The sequence below is a fragment of the Amblyomma maculatum genome, chromosome 11 (genome assembly GCF_055883805.1).
Source record: "Amblyomma maculatum isolate TAMU_Amacu chromosome 11, ASM5588380v1, whole genome shotgun sequence".
In the NCBI taxonomy this organism is placed as follows: Eukaryota; Metazoa; Arthropoda; class Arachnida; order Ixodida; family Ixodidae; genus Amblyomma; species Amblyomma maculatum.
This window is the reverse complement of record NC_139354.1, coordinates 27035906-27059643: the sequence shown is the minus strand read 5'-3', so window position 1 is coordinate 27059643 and position 23738 is coordinate 27035906. Positions and strand designations below refer to the sequence as shown.

General features: G+C 44.9%; 1 protein-coding gene across 1 annotated transcript; it reads left to right on the top strand.

Annotated features, from left to right (window-relative positions):
- The first annotated feature begins 99 nt into the window (after window positions 1-99).
- On the top strand, window positions 100-16313 carry tos (Exonuclease tos). Its single transcript, XM_084585569.1, has 11 exons — window positions 100-404; window positions 741-860; window positions 986-1109; window positions 1213-1350; window positions 1919-2134; window positions 3075-3265; window positions 6072-6168; window positions 8135-8342; window positions 9569-9734; window positions 11565-12565; window positions 16129-16313. The coding sequence occupies exons 1-11, from the start codon at window positions 244-246 to the stop codon at window positions 16242-16244; spliced, it is 2538 nt and encodes an 845-aa protein (XP_084441695.1). The 5' UTR covers window positions 100-243; the 3' UTR covers window positions 16245-16313.
- The last annotated feature ends 7425 nt before the right edge of the window (window positions 16314-23738 follow it).

Below are 23738 nucleotides of genomic sequence, written 5' to 3'. Positions count from 1 at the left end.
TACAAAGTAAAACAATATTTGATGACTTCGGTTTACAGTTAACTTTCTTTTATGAATTTTTCTATGACGTAGCATGCCGTCATCAGACGTCACGAAAAAGTGCGCGAAATGGGCCAAGCGATTTAGCGCGCTTTCCTGACAGCGTTTGACAACACCGAGAAATGCGTGCAGGGGACTGCTTGTGAAGCGGTCAAATGATTTAAAGTAGCCTCAGGAGAGTGTGCGTAGACTTGCAGCCAAGCGATGGGAATTCAGGGCCTCTTGCCTTTTGTTCAGAAGGCGACTAGGCAGGCGAACATAAAGGAATTCAGTGGGAAAACGGCAGCCGTGGACACTTACTGCTGGCTTCATAAAGGAGCTTTTTCATGTGCTGAGCGACTCGTAAAGGGCGAAAGCACTGATGCGTGAGTAATTGTTCCGTGCTTTGTTTCTCTTTGATGCAGCCGGTGCGGGAAGCACAGGGCAACGCTTGTCCTGTGTCATCCTTTCTTCATGTCCATGTTTTCTCGCGTTGTTCGATGCGATGGATCGTTACCAACTCGCCCAATTTGCTCTAGTTCTAAGACTCTACTAAATCAACTCGAGCTATGTTTGCTTAACTGTAGCTTCGTTCTTTTTGTTTTTATGTGAGAAGACGTGCTTGTGTATATGTGCTTATTTGGGCAGTTCAGGGTTAAGCTCGAAGAACTTAGGTTGTTTAGCGTCCCAAATGTCCGTTCTGTTTTCTGTTCTCCTTGCAGGTACGTGACCTACTGTATGAAGATGGCAGACTTGCTGATCATGTCAGGAGTGCGGCCCATTTTGGTGTTCGACGGCCGTCACTTGCCATCGAAAAAGCTAACCGAGAAAAAGCGCAGGCAGTGAGTACCTCCGTTCGTTTACAACCTCCGTGCCCCGTTTTACACCTCGGCAGTGGAGGCACGAGCGCCCGAGTTCCAGGTTTGCGCGAAGCAAAAGAACTTGCTCTGTCACCTTGTATTTTCAGACAGCGGGAAATCAACAGGCAGAAAGCCAAGCAGTTCCTTATTGAGGGGAAGATTCAAGAAGCACGAGAATGTTACCAAAGAGCTGTTGACGTCACATCTGCCATGGCCCATGAAGTCATCAAGGTGAGATATCATGCTTCCGAGCATTTTCACTGGACATTTTTATGTGAAGCACCTTCATAATACACGTGCACCACTTTGATATTTTGACATTTTCTCGCCTCAGGAATGCAGAAGAAGAGGCATCGATTACATAGTGGCACCTTATGAAGCGGATGCGCAGCTCGCTTACCTGGCCCAATGCAAGTTGGCTGATGTGGTCATCACGGAGGACTCTGATCTTATCCTCTTTGGATGTGACAAGGCAAGCAGCTGCGTGGAACTTGTTCATGCAGTGTCATAGCCTTGCATGACTATAGACATAATAACTGATAATTGATTAATGACGTTATCTGAACACAGTGGCTGGATGTGTTGTGTTGGCCTGTCCTGAAATTGCAGGCATCCGCACCTATAGTAGGCTGCCACTTCATCTTCTTTTCTGGGCATTTTTCACTTGAAGGAAAATGATGGTGATACTTCTGACAGAAGAAAATGCAATTGTACTGCACTTGTGATGCATGTTACTTGATTTGTCGTTTGCACAAAAATGCGAAAGATAAAGAAGATATACGAGATGAGATAATTAAAGTGCTGCATGGTGGCAGGTGAGTTGAGCACAGTTATTTCTTGTAGTGCATCTTTGGTTCTCCTTTTGGCTATTTGCATTTTGATAGCCCATTTCTGCTCTGAGGCTTGGAACCAAGGACATTGAGGTTAAATTAAATGAATTAAAACTAGCAGCTTTTTTAGCGGGAAAGTCCTTTGACTTTCGTGCTGTACTGACCATTGGTGGAGTTTCATGTTAGCTTGTGCCCGATTGTGTCTTCCAGGTGCTCTTCAAGATGGACAGGGCAGGCTTTGGCGTCCTGTATGAAAAGTCCGAACTTGGCAAATGCTTTGGGCTGCTGGCAGATCGCTTCACGCTTGACAAGTTTCGGCAGATGTGCATCCTGTCTGGCTGCGACTACCTTCCCTCCCTGCCTGGCATCGGTTTAAAAAAAGCGAACAAGTTTTTCTCGCTCATCACTAATCCCAACCTCCGAGCTGTAAGTACCATGATTCAGTTAGTTCATTTGAGCTTCATGCTCAAAACCACAACTTGCCACAATAGAAAGGAGAAATGAACCCCAAACTCCACATGAAACCACATGAAACATCACCTGTTCACATAGCTCTGGGTGTGTCCATCCAGCAGGCCGAGGAGAAATTGTAATTATTATCAGCCTTATTGTAGTCCTCATTACAGTCAAGTGCGACATTAATAGTTTATTTTCTGCGAGCAGTGCTGGCTAAGAGGGTGCAGAACCGGGGAATACTTTGCTGCTTTTTGTTTGCTGCAGAATTAATAGCAATTTGATCATCAAAAGGATGCATTACAGCCCTTGACTAAATGGAAACAATCAAGGGCAGTACCATGGAACCATGTCAGGTTCTTGAAATCTTCAGTGATATTTTTGCAAAGTAGTTAGTGTATGTCAGTATTTTTTCTCTCTTGAACTCTAATGCAACTGAACTCTAATACTCAAATTCTCAAATTTGATGTTTGCAGCTGTGTTTAAAGCTTGCAGATTTAACATCTACCCCACCTGCATCAATTTGAGGGCTGGTTTACAATTCCTTAATCTTGCTATGAGGCCATACTGATGTGCATAATTCCTGAAAGGGTGATTATCATTGGGGTGAGTTTTCAAGATTGTAAGGCTGATGTTTGTCACTGCTGATGCCATTCATGTTTTTCTTAAGTAACCACTGCTCTCATTAAGACTTCAGTGTCTAGAAAAGCAAGCATCTGGGCTCAGTTATTGAGCACAATTTGTTAAGAACTGCACGAAAAGGCCAGAGCTGATATCCCGGTTACTGCTTTAATTAAAGCTTTTTTTTTACATTCTTGAATAGTTGGATTAAAACGTTATGGCATTTAGGCCCTTGTGTTATGCTGTCTCAAAGGTTCTCTCATTGGGGACTATATTTTTCTCCCTGCACCAGACATTGCCGAAGCTGCCATCATATCTCAAAATGCCAACACTTTCTGTGGACAACCAGTACGTCGAAGAATTCCTGAAGGCTGAGAATACTTTTCGCTATCAACTTGTCTTCTGTCCTGACCGTAATGAACTGGTGCCTCTGAATCCTTATGACCCCAGTATTGACCCCACGGAAATGACCTACGCTGGACAGTATCCTCTTGCTGAAAATAATTTTGAAGTACCTTCATAGTAATTTTCCACCAGTGTTACTGTAGTTACCATAAAGGTCCGAAGTGTTGGAAATGCCACTGCTTGACTAAGATAGCATTGCTTAGGATGTGTTAAATATTGTTCGTCAAATTCTAGTGTTTCATTTCTGCAGCTTTTCATTTTCTAAAAGCGTGTTAATCATTGCTCTCAAAATCCAGCCTGTTTTGATAATTGCAACAGTGGAAACGAGGGACCCCACATGTTGTTTAATGATCACTGTTGCTAAAGATAAACAATATATTTTTCAATGCTATGAAATCCCCCTTCTCCTTCCCATTTGTTTCTGTGACAGTATTTAGTGACTGACACAAGCTCGGCCAAAAGGTTGTAGTAGAATGCAGATGGGAAATGAAATTTTATCTCTCATTACTGTTTCAAAAAGACATGGGAAACGTTCAAGCACTGTAAATGGGGACTGGTGCGAAGTTCTCTGGGTTGCTGGAACCATCATTGTGCTTACCAAGTTTGAAATATTGGTATGATTGATTTTATGTCATACTGTTTGCAGTATAAGGCAGGATTCTTGCACAAACTTGGACACATGGACACAAGGCTGACTTTTAGCTGAATTTATAATGCGAGAGTGTATTGGTCTTGTGCTGAAAAGCCATCGCCGTACCCCAGAACTGTCGGGGAAAAACTTGGCATCATTCCAAATGTGCCAGCAAAAAGATGTGCTTGATTTCTTGTAAAGACTGTGATGAGGGTGGTGTCACCTCATTTAAATCGGGGAGGAGGGGATCGGAGGCACTTTCTTATTTTCAACTTGGAGCGATGAAAGTTAGTACACTGACCTGAATAGCATCAAACAGTCAGATATAAAGTTCCACTGTGATATATTCAATATTTTTTTGTTTCGTCAGTTTACATGTTGTTTGCATGCTGCTTGCTCGTAGAAAGCCTAGCATAACTACAAAATTGGCCATGGGTCTGTAAATGATTTTAATATTCAATAAGTGTGATTTAGATCATTCCTAATTTCTTTTTGAATTTCTGTTCTTTTTTTTTTTTTAAGGATGCAGTATACACCTTCTTGTAATGCTTAGAATGCATCACGGCCTAATTGCTCGTTAATAAAATACTGTGCACCTAAATGGTAAATCTGAAACTTGTCTTGATGCAAAGCACATGTGAGCAGTTACAACAAAACAAACGGCATTCATATTCATGCATCCATTACGGTGCTATGCTTTCCACGAACAACGTGATATGCTCAAAATAAACTTTTGAGAAAACAAGTCTTAAATTTCTAAACTGCCATACACTGCCTATGTACATTACGTTGTCTCTACACTTATTTGGAGCACTTAGAATTTGTTTTTGGGTGCAATATTTCAGTACAAGAGAGGATGAGTGTTGTAGGTGCCGAAAACCTAAGTTTTCTAAAACCAGTTTTCTTTTTTGTGTGTGTGTGTGGGATTTTCGTGGTCCGATCTTCACATCCCCCCATAAATCGCTTCTTATTTGGAATCCATCTACTAGTCAGGTTGGAGGCTCACTTGCAATGCGATTTGAACCGACAACACATGTAGCTCCAATTTTATGGTGTTAATTGTATAAGTGTAGGTGTGCAGTGAGAACTGAGACAGGTGCTGGGCCTTCCTCGGCCCGAAAAATAGCTTAAACAAAAGAGATTCATGGAACACGTCTACTGTGAAAGCAAAACTTGAGTGCCCCCCTAATTTTTGAATTGCCAACAGTGGGCCTATGTACAGTGTTCTGCAACTTTATGGAAGCGTTTAAAAAAACTTTTGCCGCTTCAATGCGAGGCTCATTTGTACTGAAACCGCTCACAAAGCTTTGTGCGTTGTTGACTCTTTTGTTGAATATCAGGTTTGACCATGGTGCTTGTCCTTGTCTGCGCATGATGAAAAACCAGAACCGTCTGCGACGTGATTGAGAAGCCAAAGATGCCGTGGCCAAGTTTTTGTCAAAAGGCAGTTGTGGCGCCGTCTGGCGTAGCTGGAGGAAAGCGCCACAGTTCTAAACTACCTAGGCAAGCGTGGCATGTTTTCATAGTGATGCTAGTTGGAGTCACTGCTGTCCTTCTCCGGAAAATCGGTGCTTGTGTCTTTCGCACCTTCATTCTCGTCACAGACAGTTCCGGTTTCTCATCATGCGGGACCAAATCAGGTAAGCACCAGTGTAAGACTTACAAAACAAAAGGGTCAACAATACACCAGCTTTCGGCACAGTTTCACAGGAAACGCGTCTCCGGTTGAGGCAGAGGAATTTTTCAAAACGGTTCCGATAAAGCTTCACAACACTGTACGAACACGAAATGGAAAGGATGTTGGTTATACAAAACAATGTTCATATCTGCAATCTAGTTTACACCTGTGTCTTCATACACGGAACCTACACTGGTTCAGAATATCAATGTTTTGTGCTCTTTGAATGGCTCATCGAATTCATCTGGGAGTCAGTGCAATACTTTTGTGCTTGTAATTTGGCCTACACTGTAAACAGTATATCCTTGCGCACTTGATGAATTTTATGTTTCCAGTGCTTTGAAAGGTGCATAGCATTTATTTAGAAGGTATAAATCGGTGCTTTTGTTTTTCTTTTTCTTCACTATTGATGAGTATAAATTCGTGAAACATCTGCAGACCTTGTGCTATGTGTAGTGTACGCTATAAATGCTGGTTTGACTTATGACTTCTTGGCAAGTGTTCTCATGTTTGAACTAAGCACAGTGTGTTTATTTTGACTAGACTTATCCTTGACCTATTTTTGTAAATCCAAGACAGTTTCCAAAGCAGGAGGCCTTTGACCTTGCAGTTGGGAATATTGATGTAAACACTGGACAAAAGGTCGACAACTATGTTCCAAAAGATGGAAAGGTAAAGTAAAAAGCTTGCAGTTTGATTTCGCTTGCTTTTATTGCTTGGAAAGTCTTATGGCGTGCTCTATTCTCTCTACTAACATCGCACAGCACTGACCACTTTAGCTATTTTCTAAACGGCACGGTTTTCTGTGTTAACTGTACTTTGTGGATTGCAGCTGTTTTTGTTTATTACCAGTATTTCCATTAGGTTGTGTTTTTCCTCTCAAAGTAATGCTGTTCTTATTGACTTTTTGAAGTCTTTTGGTTAAGCTCTGTATTAGCATCTCCAAGCAAAGGTACCCCGTTCGGTGGCTTTGGCTTCATTCCCGAGGTGCACCACACCGTGTGTACCATACATCTGGCGGAACTTGGCAAAGACTAAAGCGCAAAAAAGACAGGGACTTGAGGGATGCGCAGGACACAGTGCTATCCCTCACATTCCTGTCTTTTTAGCACTTCAGGCTTGGCCAAAATGAGCAAACCCTATCAACTAGCCCAAGAATCTGCCTTTCTGATCTGCCCCAAGTATTACCTTTCCAAATTTGTGTCAGCGACATTCCTGATTGCATATCATCCCATATTTGTATCTGTGCAAATGGCTGTGTAATACTATGTAATGTGAGAGTAACACCTTTATTATCACTTTGATAGTTCAATGTGACTTGAATATCGTTGTGGCTCGAATAACAATAAATGCAAGTCAACATGAACAAATCTAAGATAATCACATTTACTCTGGGCCTTTTGTTGCACTCGATTTGATGATAGCATAGACGAGTCTGGTGGCGAATATCTTCATGTAACCATCACACTTGGCCTCATATTTGTATGTTAACAACAAAGTATGTGTAACTTTGGCACTTCCCTATAAAGCATCGTGCCCATGTACCTGCTTTAGAAATTAGGTTTATTACTTTAAAAGGTTAGTAAACTGCAGCTGCAATATGCATCTACCATATTCTTCACCGGAAATGCCTAACTTCTTCCCTTAAGTCTACAGAAAGTAGTCACCTTTTTTATATTACATGAGGAGGTGGGCACCTCTTCGGTATCTAATGCATCAACACTGCACTAAACATCTCTAGGCCCACTGATTGTCCACTGAAATTATCTCCTTTACAGCTAGTAAAATCTCATTACAAGAGACACTTAAAAATGGTTTGGTTGGTTTTCCTATGTTTGCCATGTTAATAACATTGCATACAATAAACATGGTTACAAGAGACACTTTGTTGCTGTGAGCAGCTTTTGCAGGTCCCTAAAGTAACTGCTTCACTATTTAGAAGAGACAGAACCCAGTCATGCTCATGAAACGCAGCTGAATCGTACCAACTCGTATATGCGGCAGTTTAGATTTGACTAGCTAAATTTTGTTCCACATCAGTGCCCTTTTATGCTGCAATATGTCAGGAACCAAGAAGGAGTGCCTCCTCTTGACTAGGGAGTGAAAATGTCCCCATTGTTTTAGCCACTGGCATCAAATTCCTGTTTGACTGAAATAACGAGGACATTTTGACTCCCCAGTCAAGAGGAAGCAGCACTTATTGGTTCCTGATGTATTGCAGCATAAAAGCACACTGATATGGAACAGAATTTAGATAGGGGAATCTAAACTGCTGAACATACGAGTTTACAAGTATTTTGGTTACAAGAGACATCTTTTTCGGGTCCTTAGAGTGTCTCTTGTAACGTGGTTTTACTGTATTTGTATAGGCCAACTGGGAAATACTTTCTCCATTTCTTTCAACTGTAAGTTTATAGACTGACCTGCCATGTCACACAAGACTAGATAAAGATCAGGGCCATTTTTCTGAAATACAAAGCTGCTATTATTGCCTCCAGCAGATAGAACTTTGTCATATCCTTGGGCTCCTACTGTAATATCTTCTTTGTTCATTGAAGACTTGCGAGTAATTAAGTAAACATTTAGGTAAGCACAAATAGGATCACCTGAACATATCTGAATTTTTCCATTCTTCAAGATACTGAGAGCAAGAAGTTCCTTGGGAAATGTGCAAGACCAGAAAGAAAAGGTGAATACTGACAGTTGTATAAAAGACTCTACTCCAAAGAGGCTGGGCGCGTTCGAAGTCGCCGAGCGGAGGTTGGCGCAAACTCCAAAGACTCCGAAAACTCAAGCTAGGTTTCTCCATCGTCCTCAAAAGCCATTGACGTCACTGGAAAACATTGGTGAGTTGGGCTAAAAAAGGTCGTGAGGAAACTTGTGCTTTGTGCAGATTTGGCCTTTGGTTTTGCTTCTTGGCACTGCCATGCTGCAGTAGCACTATTGCTGCGGATGACATGAGCTGTTACGCCTGATAGGGGTACGTGTTTCTTCCTCTTTTGCCTTGGGAAAGTTACCGCAATCCAACGTTACAGCGCAGCTGTATTTTGTCAACAAGACCAATCTTGGCCTGTACGTCCTTGGAGTGCCCTAGCATAGGCGTACACTCATAACCATGCTAATAAACTGAACTATCTCAATTCCTTGGCATATTTTGTTGCTACTAGGGTTTATTGTAGCAAAGATGAGAGTGCTGGTGTGGGCAGTTTGAACTGTAAGGTGTGAATAAGTAATGTTGGCTAGAGGACTGAGGTTTCTCCGCAACGTTTGCTCATTTTGCTTTGTGGTCTTCAAGAATTCCTCCTTCCGGCTTCTCTTCTACCACGTCTGTCTTGCATCTTGACATTTAGAAAGCAGTGCTGCAAAGCACAAAAATCAGGTCACACAAGTATCTAACACTTGCTTAGGAAGGAGTTGTTTAGTTAAACTCATTAACGCATTGTTTATATCCGAGAGTGGCTTATCACTTGGACACAGCAGAAAAACATGCTGCAGTCGAGACGTCATGAAACCAGGCTTAATCCTTTAGGAATTTCGCCCTGTTGAGTGCAGCCGTGAGACTTTCTCAAAGTGTACACATTTACTGCCAGCACGACATGAAAGAAAGCAGATGCTGTGTTCATAGGCAGTCTGATGGGCTTCTGCCATCAGTGGGTGCATCGCTTGAGTCAAATGGCAGGATTCAAATGTTGTATACTTGCTGAGACATCTGATAACATGAACAGAAAAAAATCTGAAGGGTCACCATTTATCATCTGGTCAGTGAGTACTCAGACACATTACTAGATATATCAATGTTTATGTATTTCATCACTCAGACCAAAGATTAGGTCAGTTCATCTCATTCCTCTATATAGTTTGCAGTCTGTACCACTTGCAACATTGTTTTGAATTCCTGAATGCGGCGCGAGAAGAGACGATGCGCAAAAGCATTGTACACATAGTCTGAACTATTTGAGTACGCATTTGAAATTCGCGTGCCTTGTTTTGTGCCACCTCTTTTCAGTTTAACATTTTTTTTTTTTTATACTGTTGGAACAAGTGTTTTGATTGATGTGTTTTGACACCCCAGATGCTCATTACGACAAGCAGGAAAGTCCCTTGCCATCATTTGATGGGAACTCGAGAAATAATGAGTCACCAGTTGAAAACACAACAGCAGGTTCATCTCCCGAGAGCCAGGATGAAACGGGAAACATTTTCAAAGTAACGCCGAAGCCACGTGTTGTTCGCAGCAGGTAAGCGCATTGCTTGCCCATTTCACTGAATTTCCTGCTCATAGTTTTGTCACCTTTCTAGTTTCATATGCTTTTAAATGCGCACGTGCCCATTTTCTTCTTTTTGTCTTTGCTGAGGTGCACTGTAGTGGCTCAGTCACTTCATTCGCTGGCTCAGTGCCGGCAGCGACAACTATATTTTCAAGGAGACAAGACATTAGAATACCTATGTGCTTTTCAATGTCAGCGCATGCTAAAGATCCCTAGGTGGTGCAAATTAAAAATGAGCCTTCCACTACGGTGTCCTGTATAGCCTGTGTTTCGCTTCGGGGCATTAAATTCCCCATGCCGTGTCTTTGATAAGAGGGGCTAGTTCTGTAGCCTTGCCTTAAGGGGACATCGAGGGCAACTTCATTTAATTATTGTTCCTAGTAAAATTGGTTTTATGAAGCTTTCCTGCCATGTTGACATTTGTCTGGTAGTGAAAGGTTCATTTATTGGTGAGAAAATTAGATTTTGAAGTCCTCCTGCTAGGTGATTCATACTCTTGACATCCTTGCCAAAAAAGGCCGGGTTGCCGCCATTCAGAAGTGAGTGGTGATACAGCGCAGCCTCTGATATCCGAGCCAGATGATCGGTACGGACGTGTGCTTTTACTTCAAAAAAAAGGAGGAGTATTGACATCTGTCTTTCGCTTTTCTTGCCTTTACTTGCCTTTACTGTTCAAAGGCCCTGTTTTCCAGAAAATCTGGCGGTGTCGGTGTTGTGAGCAAAAAATTATGGGTGTGCCCCTGGCAGGTGGCAGTTGGCAGGTGGCTTGGCCAAAAACTTGGGTTACTTTGTGTAATGAGGCAATGTGATATCACAGAGTTGGGACGAACTGCCAACTCGAATTGCTCATTTGAAGGGGGAAGGTGAGGTAGGAACCAACCTTCCAGGGTTTCTGGATGCCAAGTCAGACATGCTATTCCTAGGCCATGCAGGCACATTTGTATGGGTTGACTGAAGCGGGACTTTATATTTCCACCTAGCATTGCCAGGTGGCCTTACTCCTCCAATTCCGAAAAAAAAAGAAATGTTGGCTTATGACTGGTAGCTGGATAAAATGGAAGCTCAGGACTGTATGTAAAAAAAAAAATGCATGAGATATTAGTTAAAACGATTGGTAAACGACCTACAGGCACAAGCCATTAACGCTATCACATCACAAGGCGAGCTTAAGTGTGCCCCATAATTTATTACTGATATATCGGGCTACTTTGTGATCCCCATCAAGTTGAGTATATCTGGAATCAACTCTGCGACAGATTTTAAGGTGGCACAGCAGTATGTCTTATACATGTATGCACTACACAGAATCATTAATGTTAAGATGAAACTGTTTTATCCAGCTGAATTTGCCACATGCTATATAATAACGAATGATTAGTAGCACCGCTGTAAAGGGATTAATTGGGAAAGGTAAAAGAAATTGCTGTCATGCACAGGCTATTCCATAAGTAAGGGTAAAGTCTAGAGTAATGGTTTATGTGTGCTCAATAAAAAAAAAAATTAAAAAGAAACAGGTTGCAAATCGACCAGATGCAAATGTAAGAAGATAAGGTCTGGCAATAGAGCATGTGAACATTGCCCAAGGGTTATAGAGGGTGGTTTTCAACAAGAGCTTTTCAAATGGTCCTAGCCCACACTGTCACCTCGAAGTTACCAGAATGAGCCTGGCCTGTAAAGACGTGTGCGCTGCTTGGGTCTTGGGCTAGGCAGAATGTACACAGGGCTCTAAATTGAAATGCTAGATCTCACAGTTTTCTTGTTATGAAGGTCAATCCTTTTTTTTTTTTTGTACTCTTTAAGGTTTTTTTCAACACCAACTGCCCCAGCTTCACCGGAGAAAGAGTTGACAGAGTGGCAGAGACAGCTGTCAGAGCCAGTTTGTGACAGTGGACCATCAAAGCAGAACAAGGCATCTCAAAGCAATGCCTCTCTCGGCAAATTTCAGTGGAGTTCAAGGTTCGTGCCACAGGGCATTCCGACAACGCCAGTTTCGAAGCATGCATCGACGCCTTTCAAGCGACTCAGGCTGAGCGTGTCTGCGCTGGAAAAGGAAAAAAGAAATTCCTGCGTGCTTGGCGACGATGCAGAAGATAAAGAAATGGTTATTCCGGTCGAACAGGGTCGCAGTACAACAAATCAGCCTAACCAGCTTAGCAAGACACAGGACTCTGGGTTTACAGAAGACAGTTCAAACAGCTTATCCGCACAAGGTGACAGTTCAGTTTTGACTCCTACAAATGACTCGCAACAAACAAAAGGGGTTAAGTCATTGTTTGAGGTGTTAGATGAGAGAGACAGTTCAACCGTGTCCCGTGCACCTCGTGCTGTGTTCAAAAACCCCTTTGCAAAGGTTCCAAGAAGCCCTCCTACAGCTGCCGGCGACCTCGTTATTCCAGAATCTGATGAAGAAGATCCGTTACCACCGTCTTTCAGAGAACTGTCAAAGCAAACAGAGTCCGAGCTCTCCTTGGAGAGACGGCAGGATGAGCTCAGTGCTAATTGTATGGCAGATAGCCTTGAAGAGAGTGTTGAGTCGCCAATCCCGAAACCTAAACTCGGGTGCAATTCCTTCGGAACAGTAAGGAACAGTTCGGAAGATTTGGATTGCCCAAATTCCCTAAATGAGTCGCCATGGCCAGTGACAGAGAAGACTGAACTGTGCCCTAGTGTGACAGGCATGGTTGAAGAGAGTGATGACGATGAGCTAATAATTACAAGTGCTTTCATTGTGAAAAGACCTACTGAGACACCCAAGTACACAGCTGTGAAGCCACGAATACCATCTAAACCCAGCAAGAAAGGTAAGTCATCACTTCGTGCACAATTAGGATCATTTAAAAAGAAACTTAAGTTTGAAATACTATTTCATTAAAGGTACACTTAGGACAGCTGGACCCAATCTTAATACTGCTTTTTTTTTGGATGGCTTGTTCATGGCAAGAAATGAATTTATTGTTGAAAAAATTGCGCATAAAAAATTCTTCTGGCACATGACCCAAACTCGTGACGTGGCGACTGAAAAAGGCTGCCTGAACACTAATAGCAAGTAAATGATGCTGTAGCATAGATTTGGGATCTGCGGAAAACAATGTTTGCAAGGTCTTCACCACTGTGTAATGTAAAATTCATCGAGAGCTGTGGAGTTATTTTCATTTCACGATGTACTCAGTTGGAGATTGAGTGATGAGCGTATACATATAGATATAAAGCATTTCTTAACTTCTTTTCCTGGCATTGCCTCTGACTGTACATTCTTCTGCTTTTAACATTCCTTCGTAATCCTCGTTCAGTGGTAACAGCCCTCTAGTTTGTTCAGTGGTAACCCTCCCACTATACTGCTGTTATACAGTGACACGAAATCTAGAGTACAGGCTTTTCTCAGCTGTCTCTTTAAAATGAAATATGTGAAATATGTGTGCCTCTGTTCTTAACCCCTCCTCCTCCCTTTTAGTGCAATCCTCCGTTCTCGGCATACCTTCTTCATTCCAATGCCTCAGTTTCCATGGCGATCACCTTGTAGTAGTTAAACGTTAACGATCCATGAGCTAGAGGATGGCATTTAACAGCTGTGGCTATTAAACCCAACTTCATTTCACTGCAGTTTGCCTGTATAAATTTCTATTGTTGGCAGTCGCTATATTTCACTTTTTATTCTCTTCTACGAAATAATAGCAGCATCCTTGTGATTAGAGCAGGCTAATCAAGCAATGTAAGCAGACTTCAAGATGTTCTCAGTGTCCTCTTAAACGTTATGACTGATCGGCTATGCAATAGTTTTCTTGTAAACGGTTCACTACTTTCATTTCTACCCCAGTGTTGGGCAACATTTGTGGCCATTGAACTGTACACTCGGAGGGTAAGCATGGGCTGAAAATGGTGAAAAACTGCTATAGGAGCATTGATTTCCTTGAAAAAAGGTAGAGGTGGCTACTTGAACTGGACATTCTGCTAACTGTCGTTGGAGCATTTAGAAGAAAGTGGAGCGTCGTTCAGTAGTCAAACAAAGTGGTACAACCTATCATGTTGGCAAACAAGCAATGTGCCGAAGTAGTTGCCATTCTCTAGTGCTGATTCTCAGTGTCTAATGGTATGAGATTCAGTCTAGAATTGTGCTACAAAATTTCGTTTGAAAAAGATTAGATGTGTTGTGCTGGTGTATATAGTCTGTGCCTTTCTTTTTTGTTTTTTCAAAGTGTGAGGAGCCAAATTTAGTCAGCAAGCATCTGTCAGGTTGAGGTCTTCGTGTGGGAGGAAGTCGTTTGAACATTGCGGAAAATAATGGGCAGCTCGAAAAGAATATGAATGACAGTGAAGACTCATAGTTGACAGGATTGTTGTCTATGCGTCTTCGTAGTTGCCTATATTCTTTTCATGCTGCCCATTTTCTGCAATCTGTCAGGCTGCCCGTGAGCAGAAAACTGAAAATAATGTGCTTCATTCGTTTCTTTATTTATTTTTGTTTGTCACGTGAAATCTACGTCATCAAAAGTGTACAAAATCAATATGCTGAAGCACAGCAACTGTGTGCACAGAAATGTGCTTACGGCTGATAGAATTTACTTGCGACCTGAGGCCATGCTTGTGGTGCCACCGATCACAGTGTTACTGACACTCGGACTACATTATTTGTATGTGCAACTCATGGTTTGTATCATCATTTGTATCGTCTGTAGATTCGCAGGAGAATGTTCAGACCATGCAAAATTTTGCACAGTGTATATGACGCACTTGACCTCAGCCATGTTTCTCTGTTTTAAATTACCACCATGCTACCGTCATGTGTATCTGAGGGAAATTTAAGGTTTACTCATGTTTTTATAGGCCCCCCTTATTTTCGGCCAAAACCTAGTTTCACTTGATTTCTGCATTGTAAGCAGATTCGTGAAAAATTGAGTTAGACCCAATCAATAACGTGCTTTCAAGGAAGCGTAATTTGTGAGATAACAAAGTGGAGGCATCATGCGGGGACTAATTGATGTCTTGTGCTTATTTTAGAGCAGTGTCGGTTAATTTGATTTTTTTTTATGCTTTTATCCACTGTTTGGCTTAACCTGATCATAATTGGCTAAAGTATGTTTTAAGCGAGATGTGAGAACAGAGGTCAGTGTGAGCATCTTGCTAAGTAAACACCACTGAGTGCTAGCCATGTAAACGGCTAGCCATGTAAACTAAGTACAGTGCCCAAACTTTAACTTGTTCACTTCCGCAGTTCCATTGGCGAAGGCACAACAGGACGAAGAGTGCCGGAAAGAATTGGCAATTGTTCTGAAAAAAGTCACATGCGAGATTTCTTCTGGTTTTATTTGGCTCTTGAAACGATCACAAATCTCAAACAGTTAAACCCTTTCTTGTTTGTGATAAGTTTTCAAGTGGTCAGGCATGTAAGTAGCACGTTTCACTCCCAAAAGCTGTTGCTTTTGTTTTCTGGGGTTTGCACTGTAAACATTTGCATAATGGTTCTGGCAATTACGTCGTTCAGACATGCCATTTGGTGAACAAATTGGTGCCATTGAGAAGCCTGTGGGTTGGAGTCACAGCTGGATTCCTCTGCTTTCGTATCAGTGTAGGGTATCATGGCCACTTGAGTGACCTTTGTGACTAGATAAAGCTCCTCTCGATGTAGCATGTTTTTTTTTTTTTTTTTTTTTTTTCAGTTACATTTTGGTAGAAGACATTCCTGATGTACTCAGCTAAATATATGAAATTGACAAATAAACCTGGCTTTCAAGTTCTGTCTGAAGTGGTGGGATCAGCCCCACAGCCCTAATCCTCAACTTGGAGATCAAGCCACACTCACTGCTTTCGATATCATCTCAACAGTCCGGGCACTTGACATTAGCATCTCCCTTGCTGAGAGCTAGACAGCAACAAGTTTATGTACCCCTGAAACTTCAGTCTTCCCATGACATCATGCTGTGTTAAAATGCAGCTGCAAAAAAAACAAATGTGTTCCTCTAACATAGCATTGATACCAATCAGCAGTTATTGTCATCTGATATGGCAGCTACTACCCAAAAATAAGCCTGTGGCCCCATGTATTCACGTTTACTTAGAGAGTATTTTATGGTGAGGGCGACTGTTCATTGTCTTTGGAAGCACTTTGATTCACACCTGAATTTTGACAACAGAAAATTCAAAAACAAAGGGCCATAGATTCCCACAGCCTTTACTCCAATGCTTACAGTTTTCTTTTTGCCTCAGTCTGATATTTAGGTTATCTCTCGCTATGTTTTGCAATAAACATCTTCCCTGGCAAAGTAGCTCTGTTTAGGATGCTTATAAAGATCTGCTTGTGCAGCAGTGAAGAAGCTTGAAAGTGGTCATTCTTGTTTGGTTTTACCATTTGACTTGGTTTCTTTTGCAGCGCCACCAAAGCAGCGGCGGCTTGGCTTGTCAAAGTCTACAACAAAGAGAGATGGCAAACAGCAAAGCTTGCTAGAAAGCCTTGCCAAGTTTCATTTCAAGAAATCCAGCCTGTAGGGTTTTGAAGTTTGTAAAAAAAGGAATAATATTGACTTGGAAGACACCCATAAAAGTGTTCTTACAATTTACAAAATGGTTTGTGGCCTTTATCTGCATAAATGATTGTATAAGGGAGTTCCTTCGTAGCAAATGGCTACTGTCAGGGTTGCAGCTTGTCACTACACAAGCTTCATTCACCGGTTGCTTAGGTCACCTTCAACAGTAATTGGCTATGAGAAAATGTGCAGTAGCTCTATCAGTCCTAGTAGACACCTTAATCATTTTGTAAGAGAAGAGAGTGAAAGAGGCACTGGTCATGAAGGGCTGTGGATTAATTTCGATGTTCACTTATAGTATCATATTATGCAAGAGCATTTTGCTTCCACGTAGTTGCGGCCGTCTCAGCTATGATTACACTGTGTTAATCAAAGTTTGTAATGGCTGGACCACCGCAGCAGGTATGGAAATTTGTCGAAAGTAACGAATGCCAGCTCGGCTTGTTCAGATAATTTCACATGTGCTGGCCTCCCTCAGAAGTATTTTATTGCGAAAGCAATACTACTCTAGGTTTCGAGCCTTCAGCGTGGCGCGGCCACATCCACGTGATACTAGAGTGAGAGCTGTGCTACCAACTCAAGCGGTTGGCGTAGCGCGGCCGCACCCACGTGACGCTGTGACGTGACACCCCACGTGACACTAGGGTGAGAGCTGGGCTACCAACTCAAGCGGTCGGCATAGCGCGGTTGCAGCCATGGCACAGCGCGTGACGTCACCCCGCATGACACAAAAGCGGTCGGCGTGGCGCACTAGAGGCGCAGCTGGTGCTTACGTGATACGTGACGTCAGGCACATTCATACGGCTTGGTTAAAGCGGGGCTTTATATGTGCGCTGGCAGGAGCTGCCAACTTGGGTCTTGTTTTACATGGGACGGTTATGTTAGAATCAGCCTGCTAGGACCCTGGCATTCACGTTACCCCTATAGGCCACTAAGGCACGTTCATACGGGTTAGTTAAAGCGGGGCTTTATATGTGGGCTGAGGAAGAAGAACAACCTCGGTCACCCGCAGCTAATGCTTTCGCTCAATATTTGGCTCGGCAGCATTGAACCCTTGTAATTTTTTTATAGTTTGTGGACATAGAGATGTATTCGCTATGAAAAGTAGCTCTTAACAGATTCTTCATTTGTGTTCATGACCTAGGGGCAGTTATCGGCGTTTTATCCATAGTTTTTGTGAGATCTGTGGCTCCGGCTGGAGAGTGAGCAGAAATCCGTCTCCACTACCCAGAAAATGGTAAAACACGCACATGGGCACCGCAGCTGGGAGACACTCCGTTCCACTAGGCGCTAGCAAAGCGACAAGTGCATCACGAGCGCCAGCGTGCTCAATAGCTGCCGCCACATAGTGAATATGATCGCTGTCAGCTACTAACGTGAATGCGCATGCAAAGAATAGAATTCGAGTAGGAAATAGAATCAGTCTGAAGCGGAATTTTCGAAGTGCTTTGCTGAAATGCTTTCTGTTAGCGACTTTCACGAGCTATACTCCTTTTGATCTGGCAAGGGAGATGTCGCAACAACTCTGTGGGCTGCTGAAGAACAGTTCCGCTGTGCCTTCGACCGTGCTAGCACCAAGCTTAAAATGCAGTCCAGCAACCAATTATTGAAAAGGTGTTCGGCCGCGCCGCAATCGAGTAAGATGGCGACCGTAAGGAGTTGAATGTATGTGCAACCTAGGCGCAATAAGTTCTGTTAATTACGCGAGTGAGCCGCATTCCTTCATTAAAGGTGACGGCCTAGCTTTAGGTAAACATTGGATTAGTCACTGTTGAAGAAGTTTCATATGAAAAATTCTGTCTACTCTCCTTTATCCCCATCCATGGCCATGAGCCTTCCCATTCAATAAAGGGACATTCAATTAATCAAACTGCAGCACTACGAAAGGCAGGGGCGCCCTATAATAGGTCATTGTGCTCCTACGCGCCTGTCGCCCCTACCAATCCGCGTAGCGCTTAGGAGCGCATGCACAATTGGGGCCAAGGCGTCCGTGCCTTTCGCGAGGCTGCAAACGGCTTCTGATACAGCCTATAGGACGTTTAGATTTACTGCTCAGATTCGTCAAGGTCGCGTTATGCTAGGATTTCGCCGTGAACTACAGGCGTTAGTTTAGCGTTACCGCGCGAGCGTCAGTACGCATGCGCAGATCACCTCGATGGCGACAGATGGCGCCATATTCCTGTCAAATTTCGGCAGACTCTGCATGCGGGGACCAATCAGCGCGTGCTGTGTTGTTGCTCGGTAGCGGTAGACGACCGCGGTATCTACTTAAGGCACGTACGCCGCGCGCCAACTGTCCTGGTGAGGGTTGTCAGGGGGCCTCCATATGAACGCCATTAGGGTGGTGCAAAGGAAGGGCTCTTGGGTGGACACCTGAACTGCGACCGAATGGTGCTCTCCCCTGATGGGGTTAGTACAGGTGGGTCACCGCCGCTTGCGGCGAGGGCTAGCCTGGCGCCGAATTTTTATCTGTTCTAGGCCGTCATTGCACACGCCACCGCTGGTGGTGGACGACGGCTGTTGTTGCGGCGCGCGTCTTTCTTTCCCTCTTCCTTTTCTTTCTTCTCTATATTCTCTTCTATCTGCACGAGGCAGCGGAAGTGGCTCAGCTACAGAGCCAGTAGCAGGCCCGTGCATTTTCTTTTCCTTCTTCCTACAGCCACAACAACAACAACCTGAACTGCGCCGTAAGGAAATGGAGGGAGGGAGCTGCCATAGTGGAGGGCTCCGGAATAGTTGACCGCTTTGGGATCTTTAACCTGCAGACATAGGCAACTGAAATCGGAGAGGCGAGTGGGCACCAGATTTGGTAAGCCAGCTACACTGTGGATGCGGACAGCGACCGCTAAATTTAGCGGACCGCCACAATTTTCCGGAGCCCTCCACTGTGATAGCTCTCAATTCCTTTACACCATGATTCAGGTGTTCCCCAGAAGTGTGACAGCTACTGCGCCTTTCCTTTATTCTAGACCAATTTACAATTCTACTAATCAACATAAAAACCGCGGCAGTTTTTTACTATTTGATCACATGGCTCTGCTCGTAATCATTACAGCGTAAAAAATTCAAAATAACTGAAACCAGCCTTAATTGTGACACCAGCAGAGCTATCGCTCAACATTTGCTGCAGCAGCATTGAACCCCTGTAGCTCTAGATTTTATTGTTTCGCAGCCATCCACTACGGCACCTCTCTCTTTATATCCTACCTTCCTCCCTTTTATTACGGCGCGGCTCAGTGGTCCACGGAGAAATGTAACAGATACTGTGCCTTTCATATTGCTGTAAACCATTTTTCGAGGATATAACAGCGCTGACTTAAAGGCCCACTGTCCAGGGAATGACCTTTTAAGCAAAGGAGCCCAGTGCTTCAATCAGGTACCGGATATAGGCTGTGCAAAATGATACAGCGATACGCGCGCCGCAAAGCAGCAAAAATACAAATCAAAGCTCTCTCTCATCCTCCCCGTAGGGAAACCAGCTTCCCCGGCTCTACTTCCCCGTTCTCTACGAGCCGGCCCCGCCGAGTGGTGCAGTGGTAAGACGCCCGACCACTGTGCCGGAGTTCCCGGGTTCGAACCTGACCACGGCGGCTGCGTTTTGATGGAGGCGAAACGAAGAGGTGTCCGTGTGCTGTGCGATGTCAGCGCACGTTAAAGATCCCCAGGTGGTCGAAATTACTCTGTAGCCCTCCACTACGGCCCCCATTTCTCTCTTTTTTACTTTCACTCCTACCTTCATCCCTTCCCTTACGGCGCGGTTCAGGTGTCCACAGAGCAAGTGTGACAGATACTGCGCCTTTCCCTTCCTGTGAACCAAATATTATTATTATATTACGAACCGCAAGGATGACGTCGTAGTCGCAAACGACATCTATTGGTTCGTCTCGCTGACTGACGGGTGAAGGATGGGCGTACACCACTAATGGTGTCTACCGCTTGCTGCGCGCTTTTCCCTCACCACGGTCGAACTGAATGCAGCGGCGCGCATTCAGAAGGAGGGGGAATTTGGCTTGCGAAGGCTAGACGACCGGGTAGGAGAGTGAAGAACCTTTGCGAGAAAACGGGAGGAGAGAAACATGGCAGAATTGGGTGATTGTGGTGGCTGTAAATGCGTTGCGGCCTTGCGTTCTGGGGGGAAGTCTCATAGTCACCTGGAAAGAAAATATTTTCGGCTGGTGGGTGGACAGTGGGCCTTTATAAATAACCTTACAGGAAAGGCGCATTATCTCAAATGTTTGTAGCGAAAGCTACATTGGCCTCGAACTTGCGATTTCGCTGCTGGAGGTGGTGAAGGGTAGCTGTTCCTGGTCCTACGGGGCTGGGACTGATTGGTCAACGTCGCTTGCGGCGGGGGCTAGCCTGCCACCGAATTTTAGAGCGCAGCCCTTTAGCGCCCGTTCCTGGGTTTCGCGTCGGCGTCGGGAACAGCCCCGCCCCCCTTTCATCCCCCCCCCTAGTTTGAGCCGACGCTGCGGCAACCTGAGCCTCGCAGGAAAAGGGGGGGGGGGTATACCTAAAATTCCAGCGGCGAACGATTGAGGCAGGAGCGCGCGCAGCAACCGGAGAACACGAGGAAAGGAGGGGGGGGGGGGTCGCCGGAGGCAGCGCTAGCAGAGACTGACTGATGCCGCTACCGCCGCTAATGAGTCAAGACAATGTGACTGCGTAGATTGATTGATTTATAGGACGGGAAAGGCGCGGTATTTGTCTCACTAGTTTTCTGTGGACACCTCAACCACGCCTTAAGGGAAGGTAGGGATGTGGAAGTGAAAGTTTAAAGAGAGAAAGATGAGCCGTAGTGTAGGGCTACGGTGTAATTTCGACCACCTGGGGATATTTAACGTGCGCTGACATCGCACAGCACACGGACGCCACTTCGTTTCGCCTACATAGAAACGCAGCCGCCGAGGTCGGGTTCGAATAGTGGTAAGACCCCCAATAGTCGGACGTCTTACCACTGCACCACCCCGGCGGGAACGTGACTGCGTAGAAGAAGAGATTGATTTATAGGAAGGGAAAGGAGCGGTAACGGTCTCACTTGTTTTCTGTGGACACCTCAAGGTCGGGTTCGAATAGTGGTAAGACCCCCAGTAGTCGGACGTCTTACCACTGCACCACCCCGGCGGGAACGTGACTGCGTAGAAGAAGAGATTGATTTATAGGAAGGGAAAGGAGCGGTAACGGTCTCACTTGTTTTCTGTGGACACCTCAAGGTCGGGTTCGAATAGTGGTAAGACCCCCAGTAGTCGGACGTCTTACCACTGCACCACCCCGGCGGGAACGTGACTGCGTAGAAGAAGAGATTGATTTATAGGAAGGGAAAGGAGCGGTAACGGTCTCACTTTTTGTTTTCTGTGGACACCTCAAGGTCGGGTTCGAATAGTGGTAAGACCCCCAGTAGTCGGACGTCTTACCACTGCACCACCCCGGCTGGAACGTGACTGCGTAGAAGAGATTGATTTATAGGAAGGGAAAGGAGCGGTAACGGTCTCACTTTTTGTTTTCTGTGGACACCTCAAGGTCGGGTTCGAATAGTGGTAAGACCCCCAGTAGTCGGACGTCTTACCACTGCACCACCCCGGCGGGAACGTGACTGCGTAGAAGAGATTGATTTATAGGAAGGGAAAGGAGCGGTAACGGTCTCACTTGTTTTCTGTGGACACCTCAACCGCGCCGCAAGGGAAGGGAGGAAGGTGGGAATGAAAGTGGAAAGAAAGATGAGTCGTAGTGGAGGGCTACGGAGTAATTTCGACCACCTGGGGATCTTTGTGCGCTGACATCGCACAGCACACGGACGCCTCTTCGTTTTGCCTCCATCAAAACGCAGCCGCCGAGGTCAGGTTCGAACCCGGGTACTCCGGCACAGTAGTCTGGCGTCTTCTTACCACTGCACCACCCCGGCGGGGTGGTGCAGGCGCCCAAACGCGAAGTTACGGCTGCGGCCTTGTGGTAGAGCATCCGCCTCGTGTTCGGGAGGTACCAGGTTCGATCCCTGGTGCCGCCGGGTAGTACCACAGACTTTTCAATGAGTACAAGCTTTCCCTCGGCCTGGTGTTCGGCTCTTTGGGGTGACATGTTTGGGAAAGGGGTCATATAGGTCTCAAATAGTTTCTCCGATGTGGCAGTGATCAGTTCCGCCATCGAACAACAAGTTCGCCTTATGCGGCAAAAGCCCATTATGTGGCCCTATTTTTCTGTCAACCCGACCTTTGCAGGTCATTAGTTCATTGGTCAAGGAGCACAGCAGTGTTAGCAGAGCCTCTTCCAAATTCACATCCCTGAGAGAGCCGGGCGCCGGGCCGGGGGAAGTTTGTACCCATTTTTATCGGTGGGTGTCTGGCGGCGGGTTTCCAACTGACCACCTCCCACAGCCGAGTCGGGAGCCCAAACCACTCTGCCACGACTGCGGGCCGTTGGGCCCACCCTGAACCCATCTCGCTCTTCCTGGGAGGACGCTCTGCTTGCCGCCGACCTTGAGCCAGCGAAGACTGGTCACTCGAGCGAGGCGTGAGGCGTAGGCCAGAGGGCTTCTTGACATTTTAGAGGCCTGTCAGGATGTAAGAGACGTTTTTACAAATAAAGTGTATTTCTTTCCCTCCTAAACAAGGTTAACCTCAGTGCAGTGATTCGCTTTTCATTCTCGGTTCATTCATTGCGAATGTAGTGGTTCTCTTCCCTTGAACGCAAATTTTTTGCCATAACAGCGAAAAGCTGCTTATTAAATGTTTCGAGGAGCGTATTCCTACAGAGGAACACGACCCCGGTCACATTGTATTGTATGTAAACATAATACACCCCGGACCCTGCAACCGTAAATGCAAACTTTGCGGAGATTAGGCAGGCATCTCCAAATCGTATGGACCTGCCAAGAAATCTATCTGACGTCTCAAACGCTGTGGCAACTATTGAGGGGGGGGGGGGGGGGGGGGGGAGGCGCCCCTGCCCGGCTTCGGACTCGAGACACAAAGGTTGTCGTTGCACAATTGCACGGAAAGCATGCCCGTGAGCCGCTGGAGTGCCGGAGGGATCCCACCCACACATCCCATTCTCTTAGCTTGTAATAAAGCTTTTCAGACGGCCTGTTTTTCAGTTTGTGTGCTTGGATCATTAAAGCGCAGGCCCGAGTAGAATAACGAGACAAATTAACAAGTAGTTTAAGCGCAGATCCTGTGTTTCTTCTTATGGTCTTTGATTCACCATTTTGGATATATTTTAATTAGCCCATTAAAGCTATCGAACGCACCAATGCTAAAACTTACACAGCCGCGTGAATCTCACGGAGTCTGAATTTGTTTCCGGACCAAGTACACCTGCATTACAGTTGTGCATTGATGCGAGAGCCTGCTGGTTTACCGCATTTTGCCGTATTCGGATAAGATGAGATATAAGACCTACCGTTCAAAAATTTGTCGCCACCTAGAGTGTGTGTGCTTGCGTTCAATTTAGTTTGAAGGTT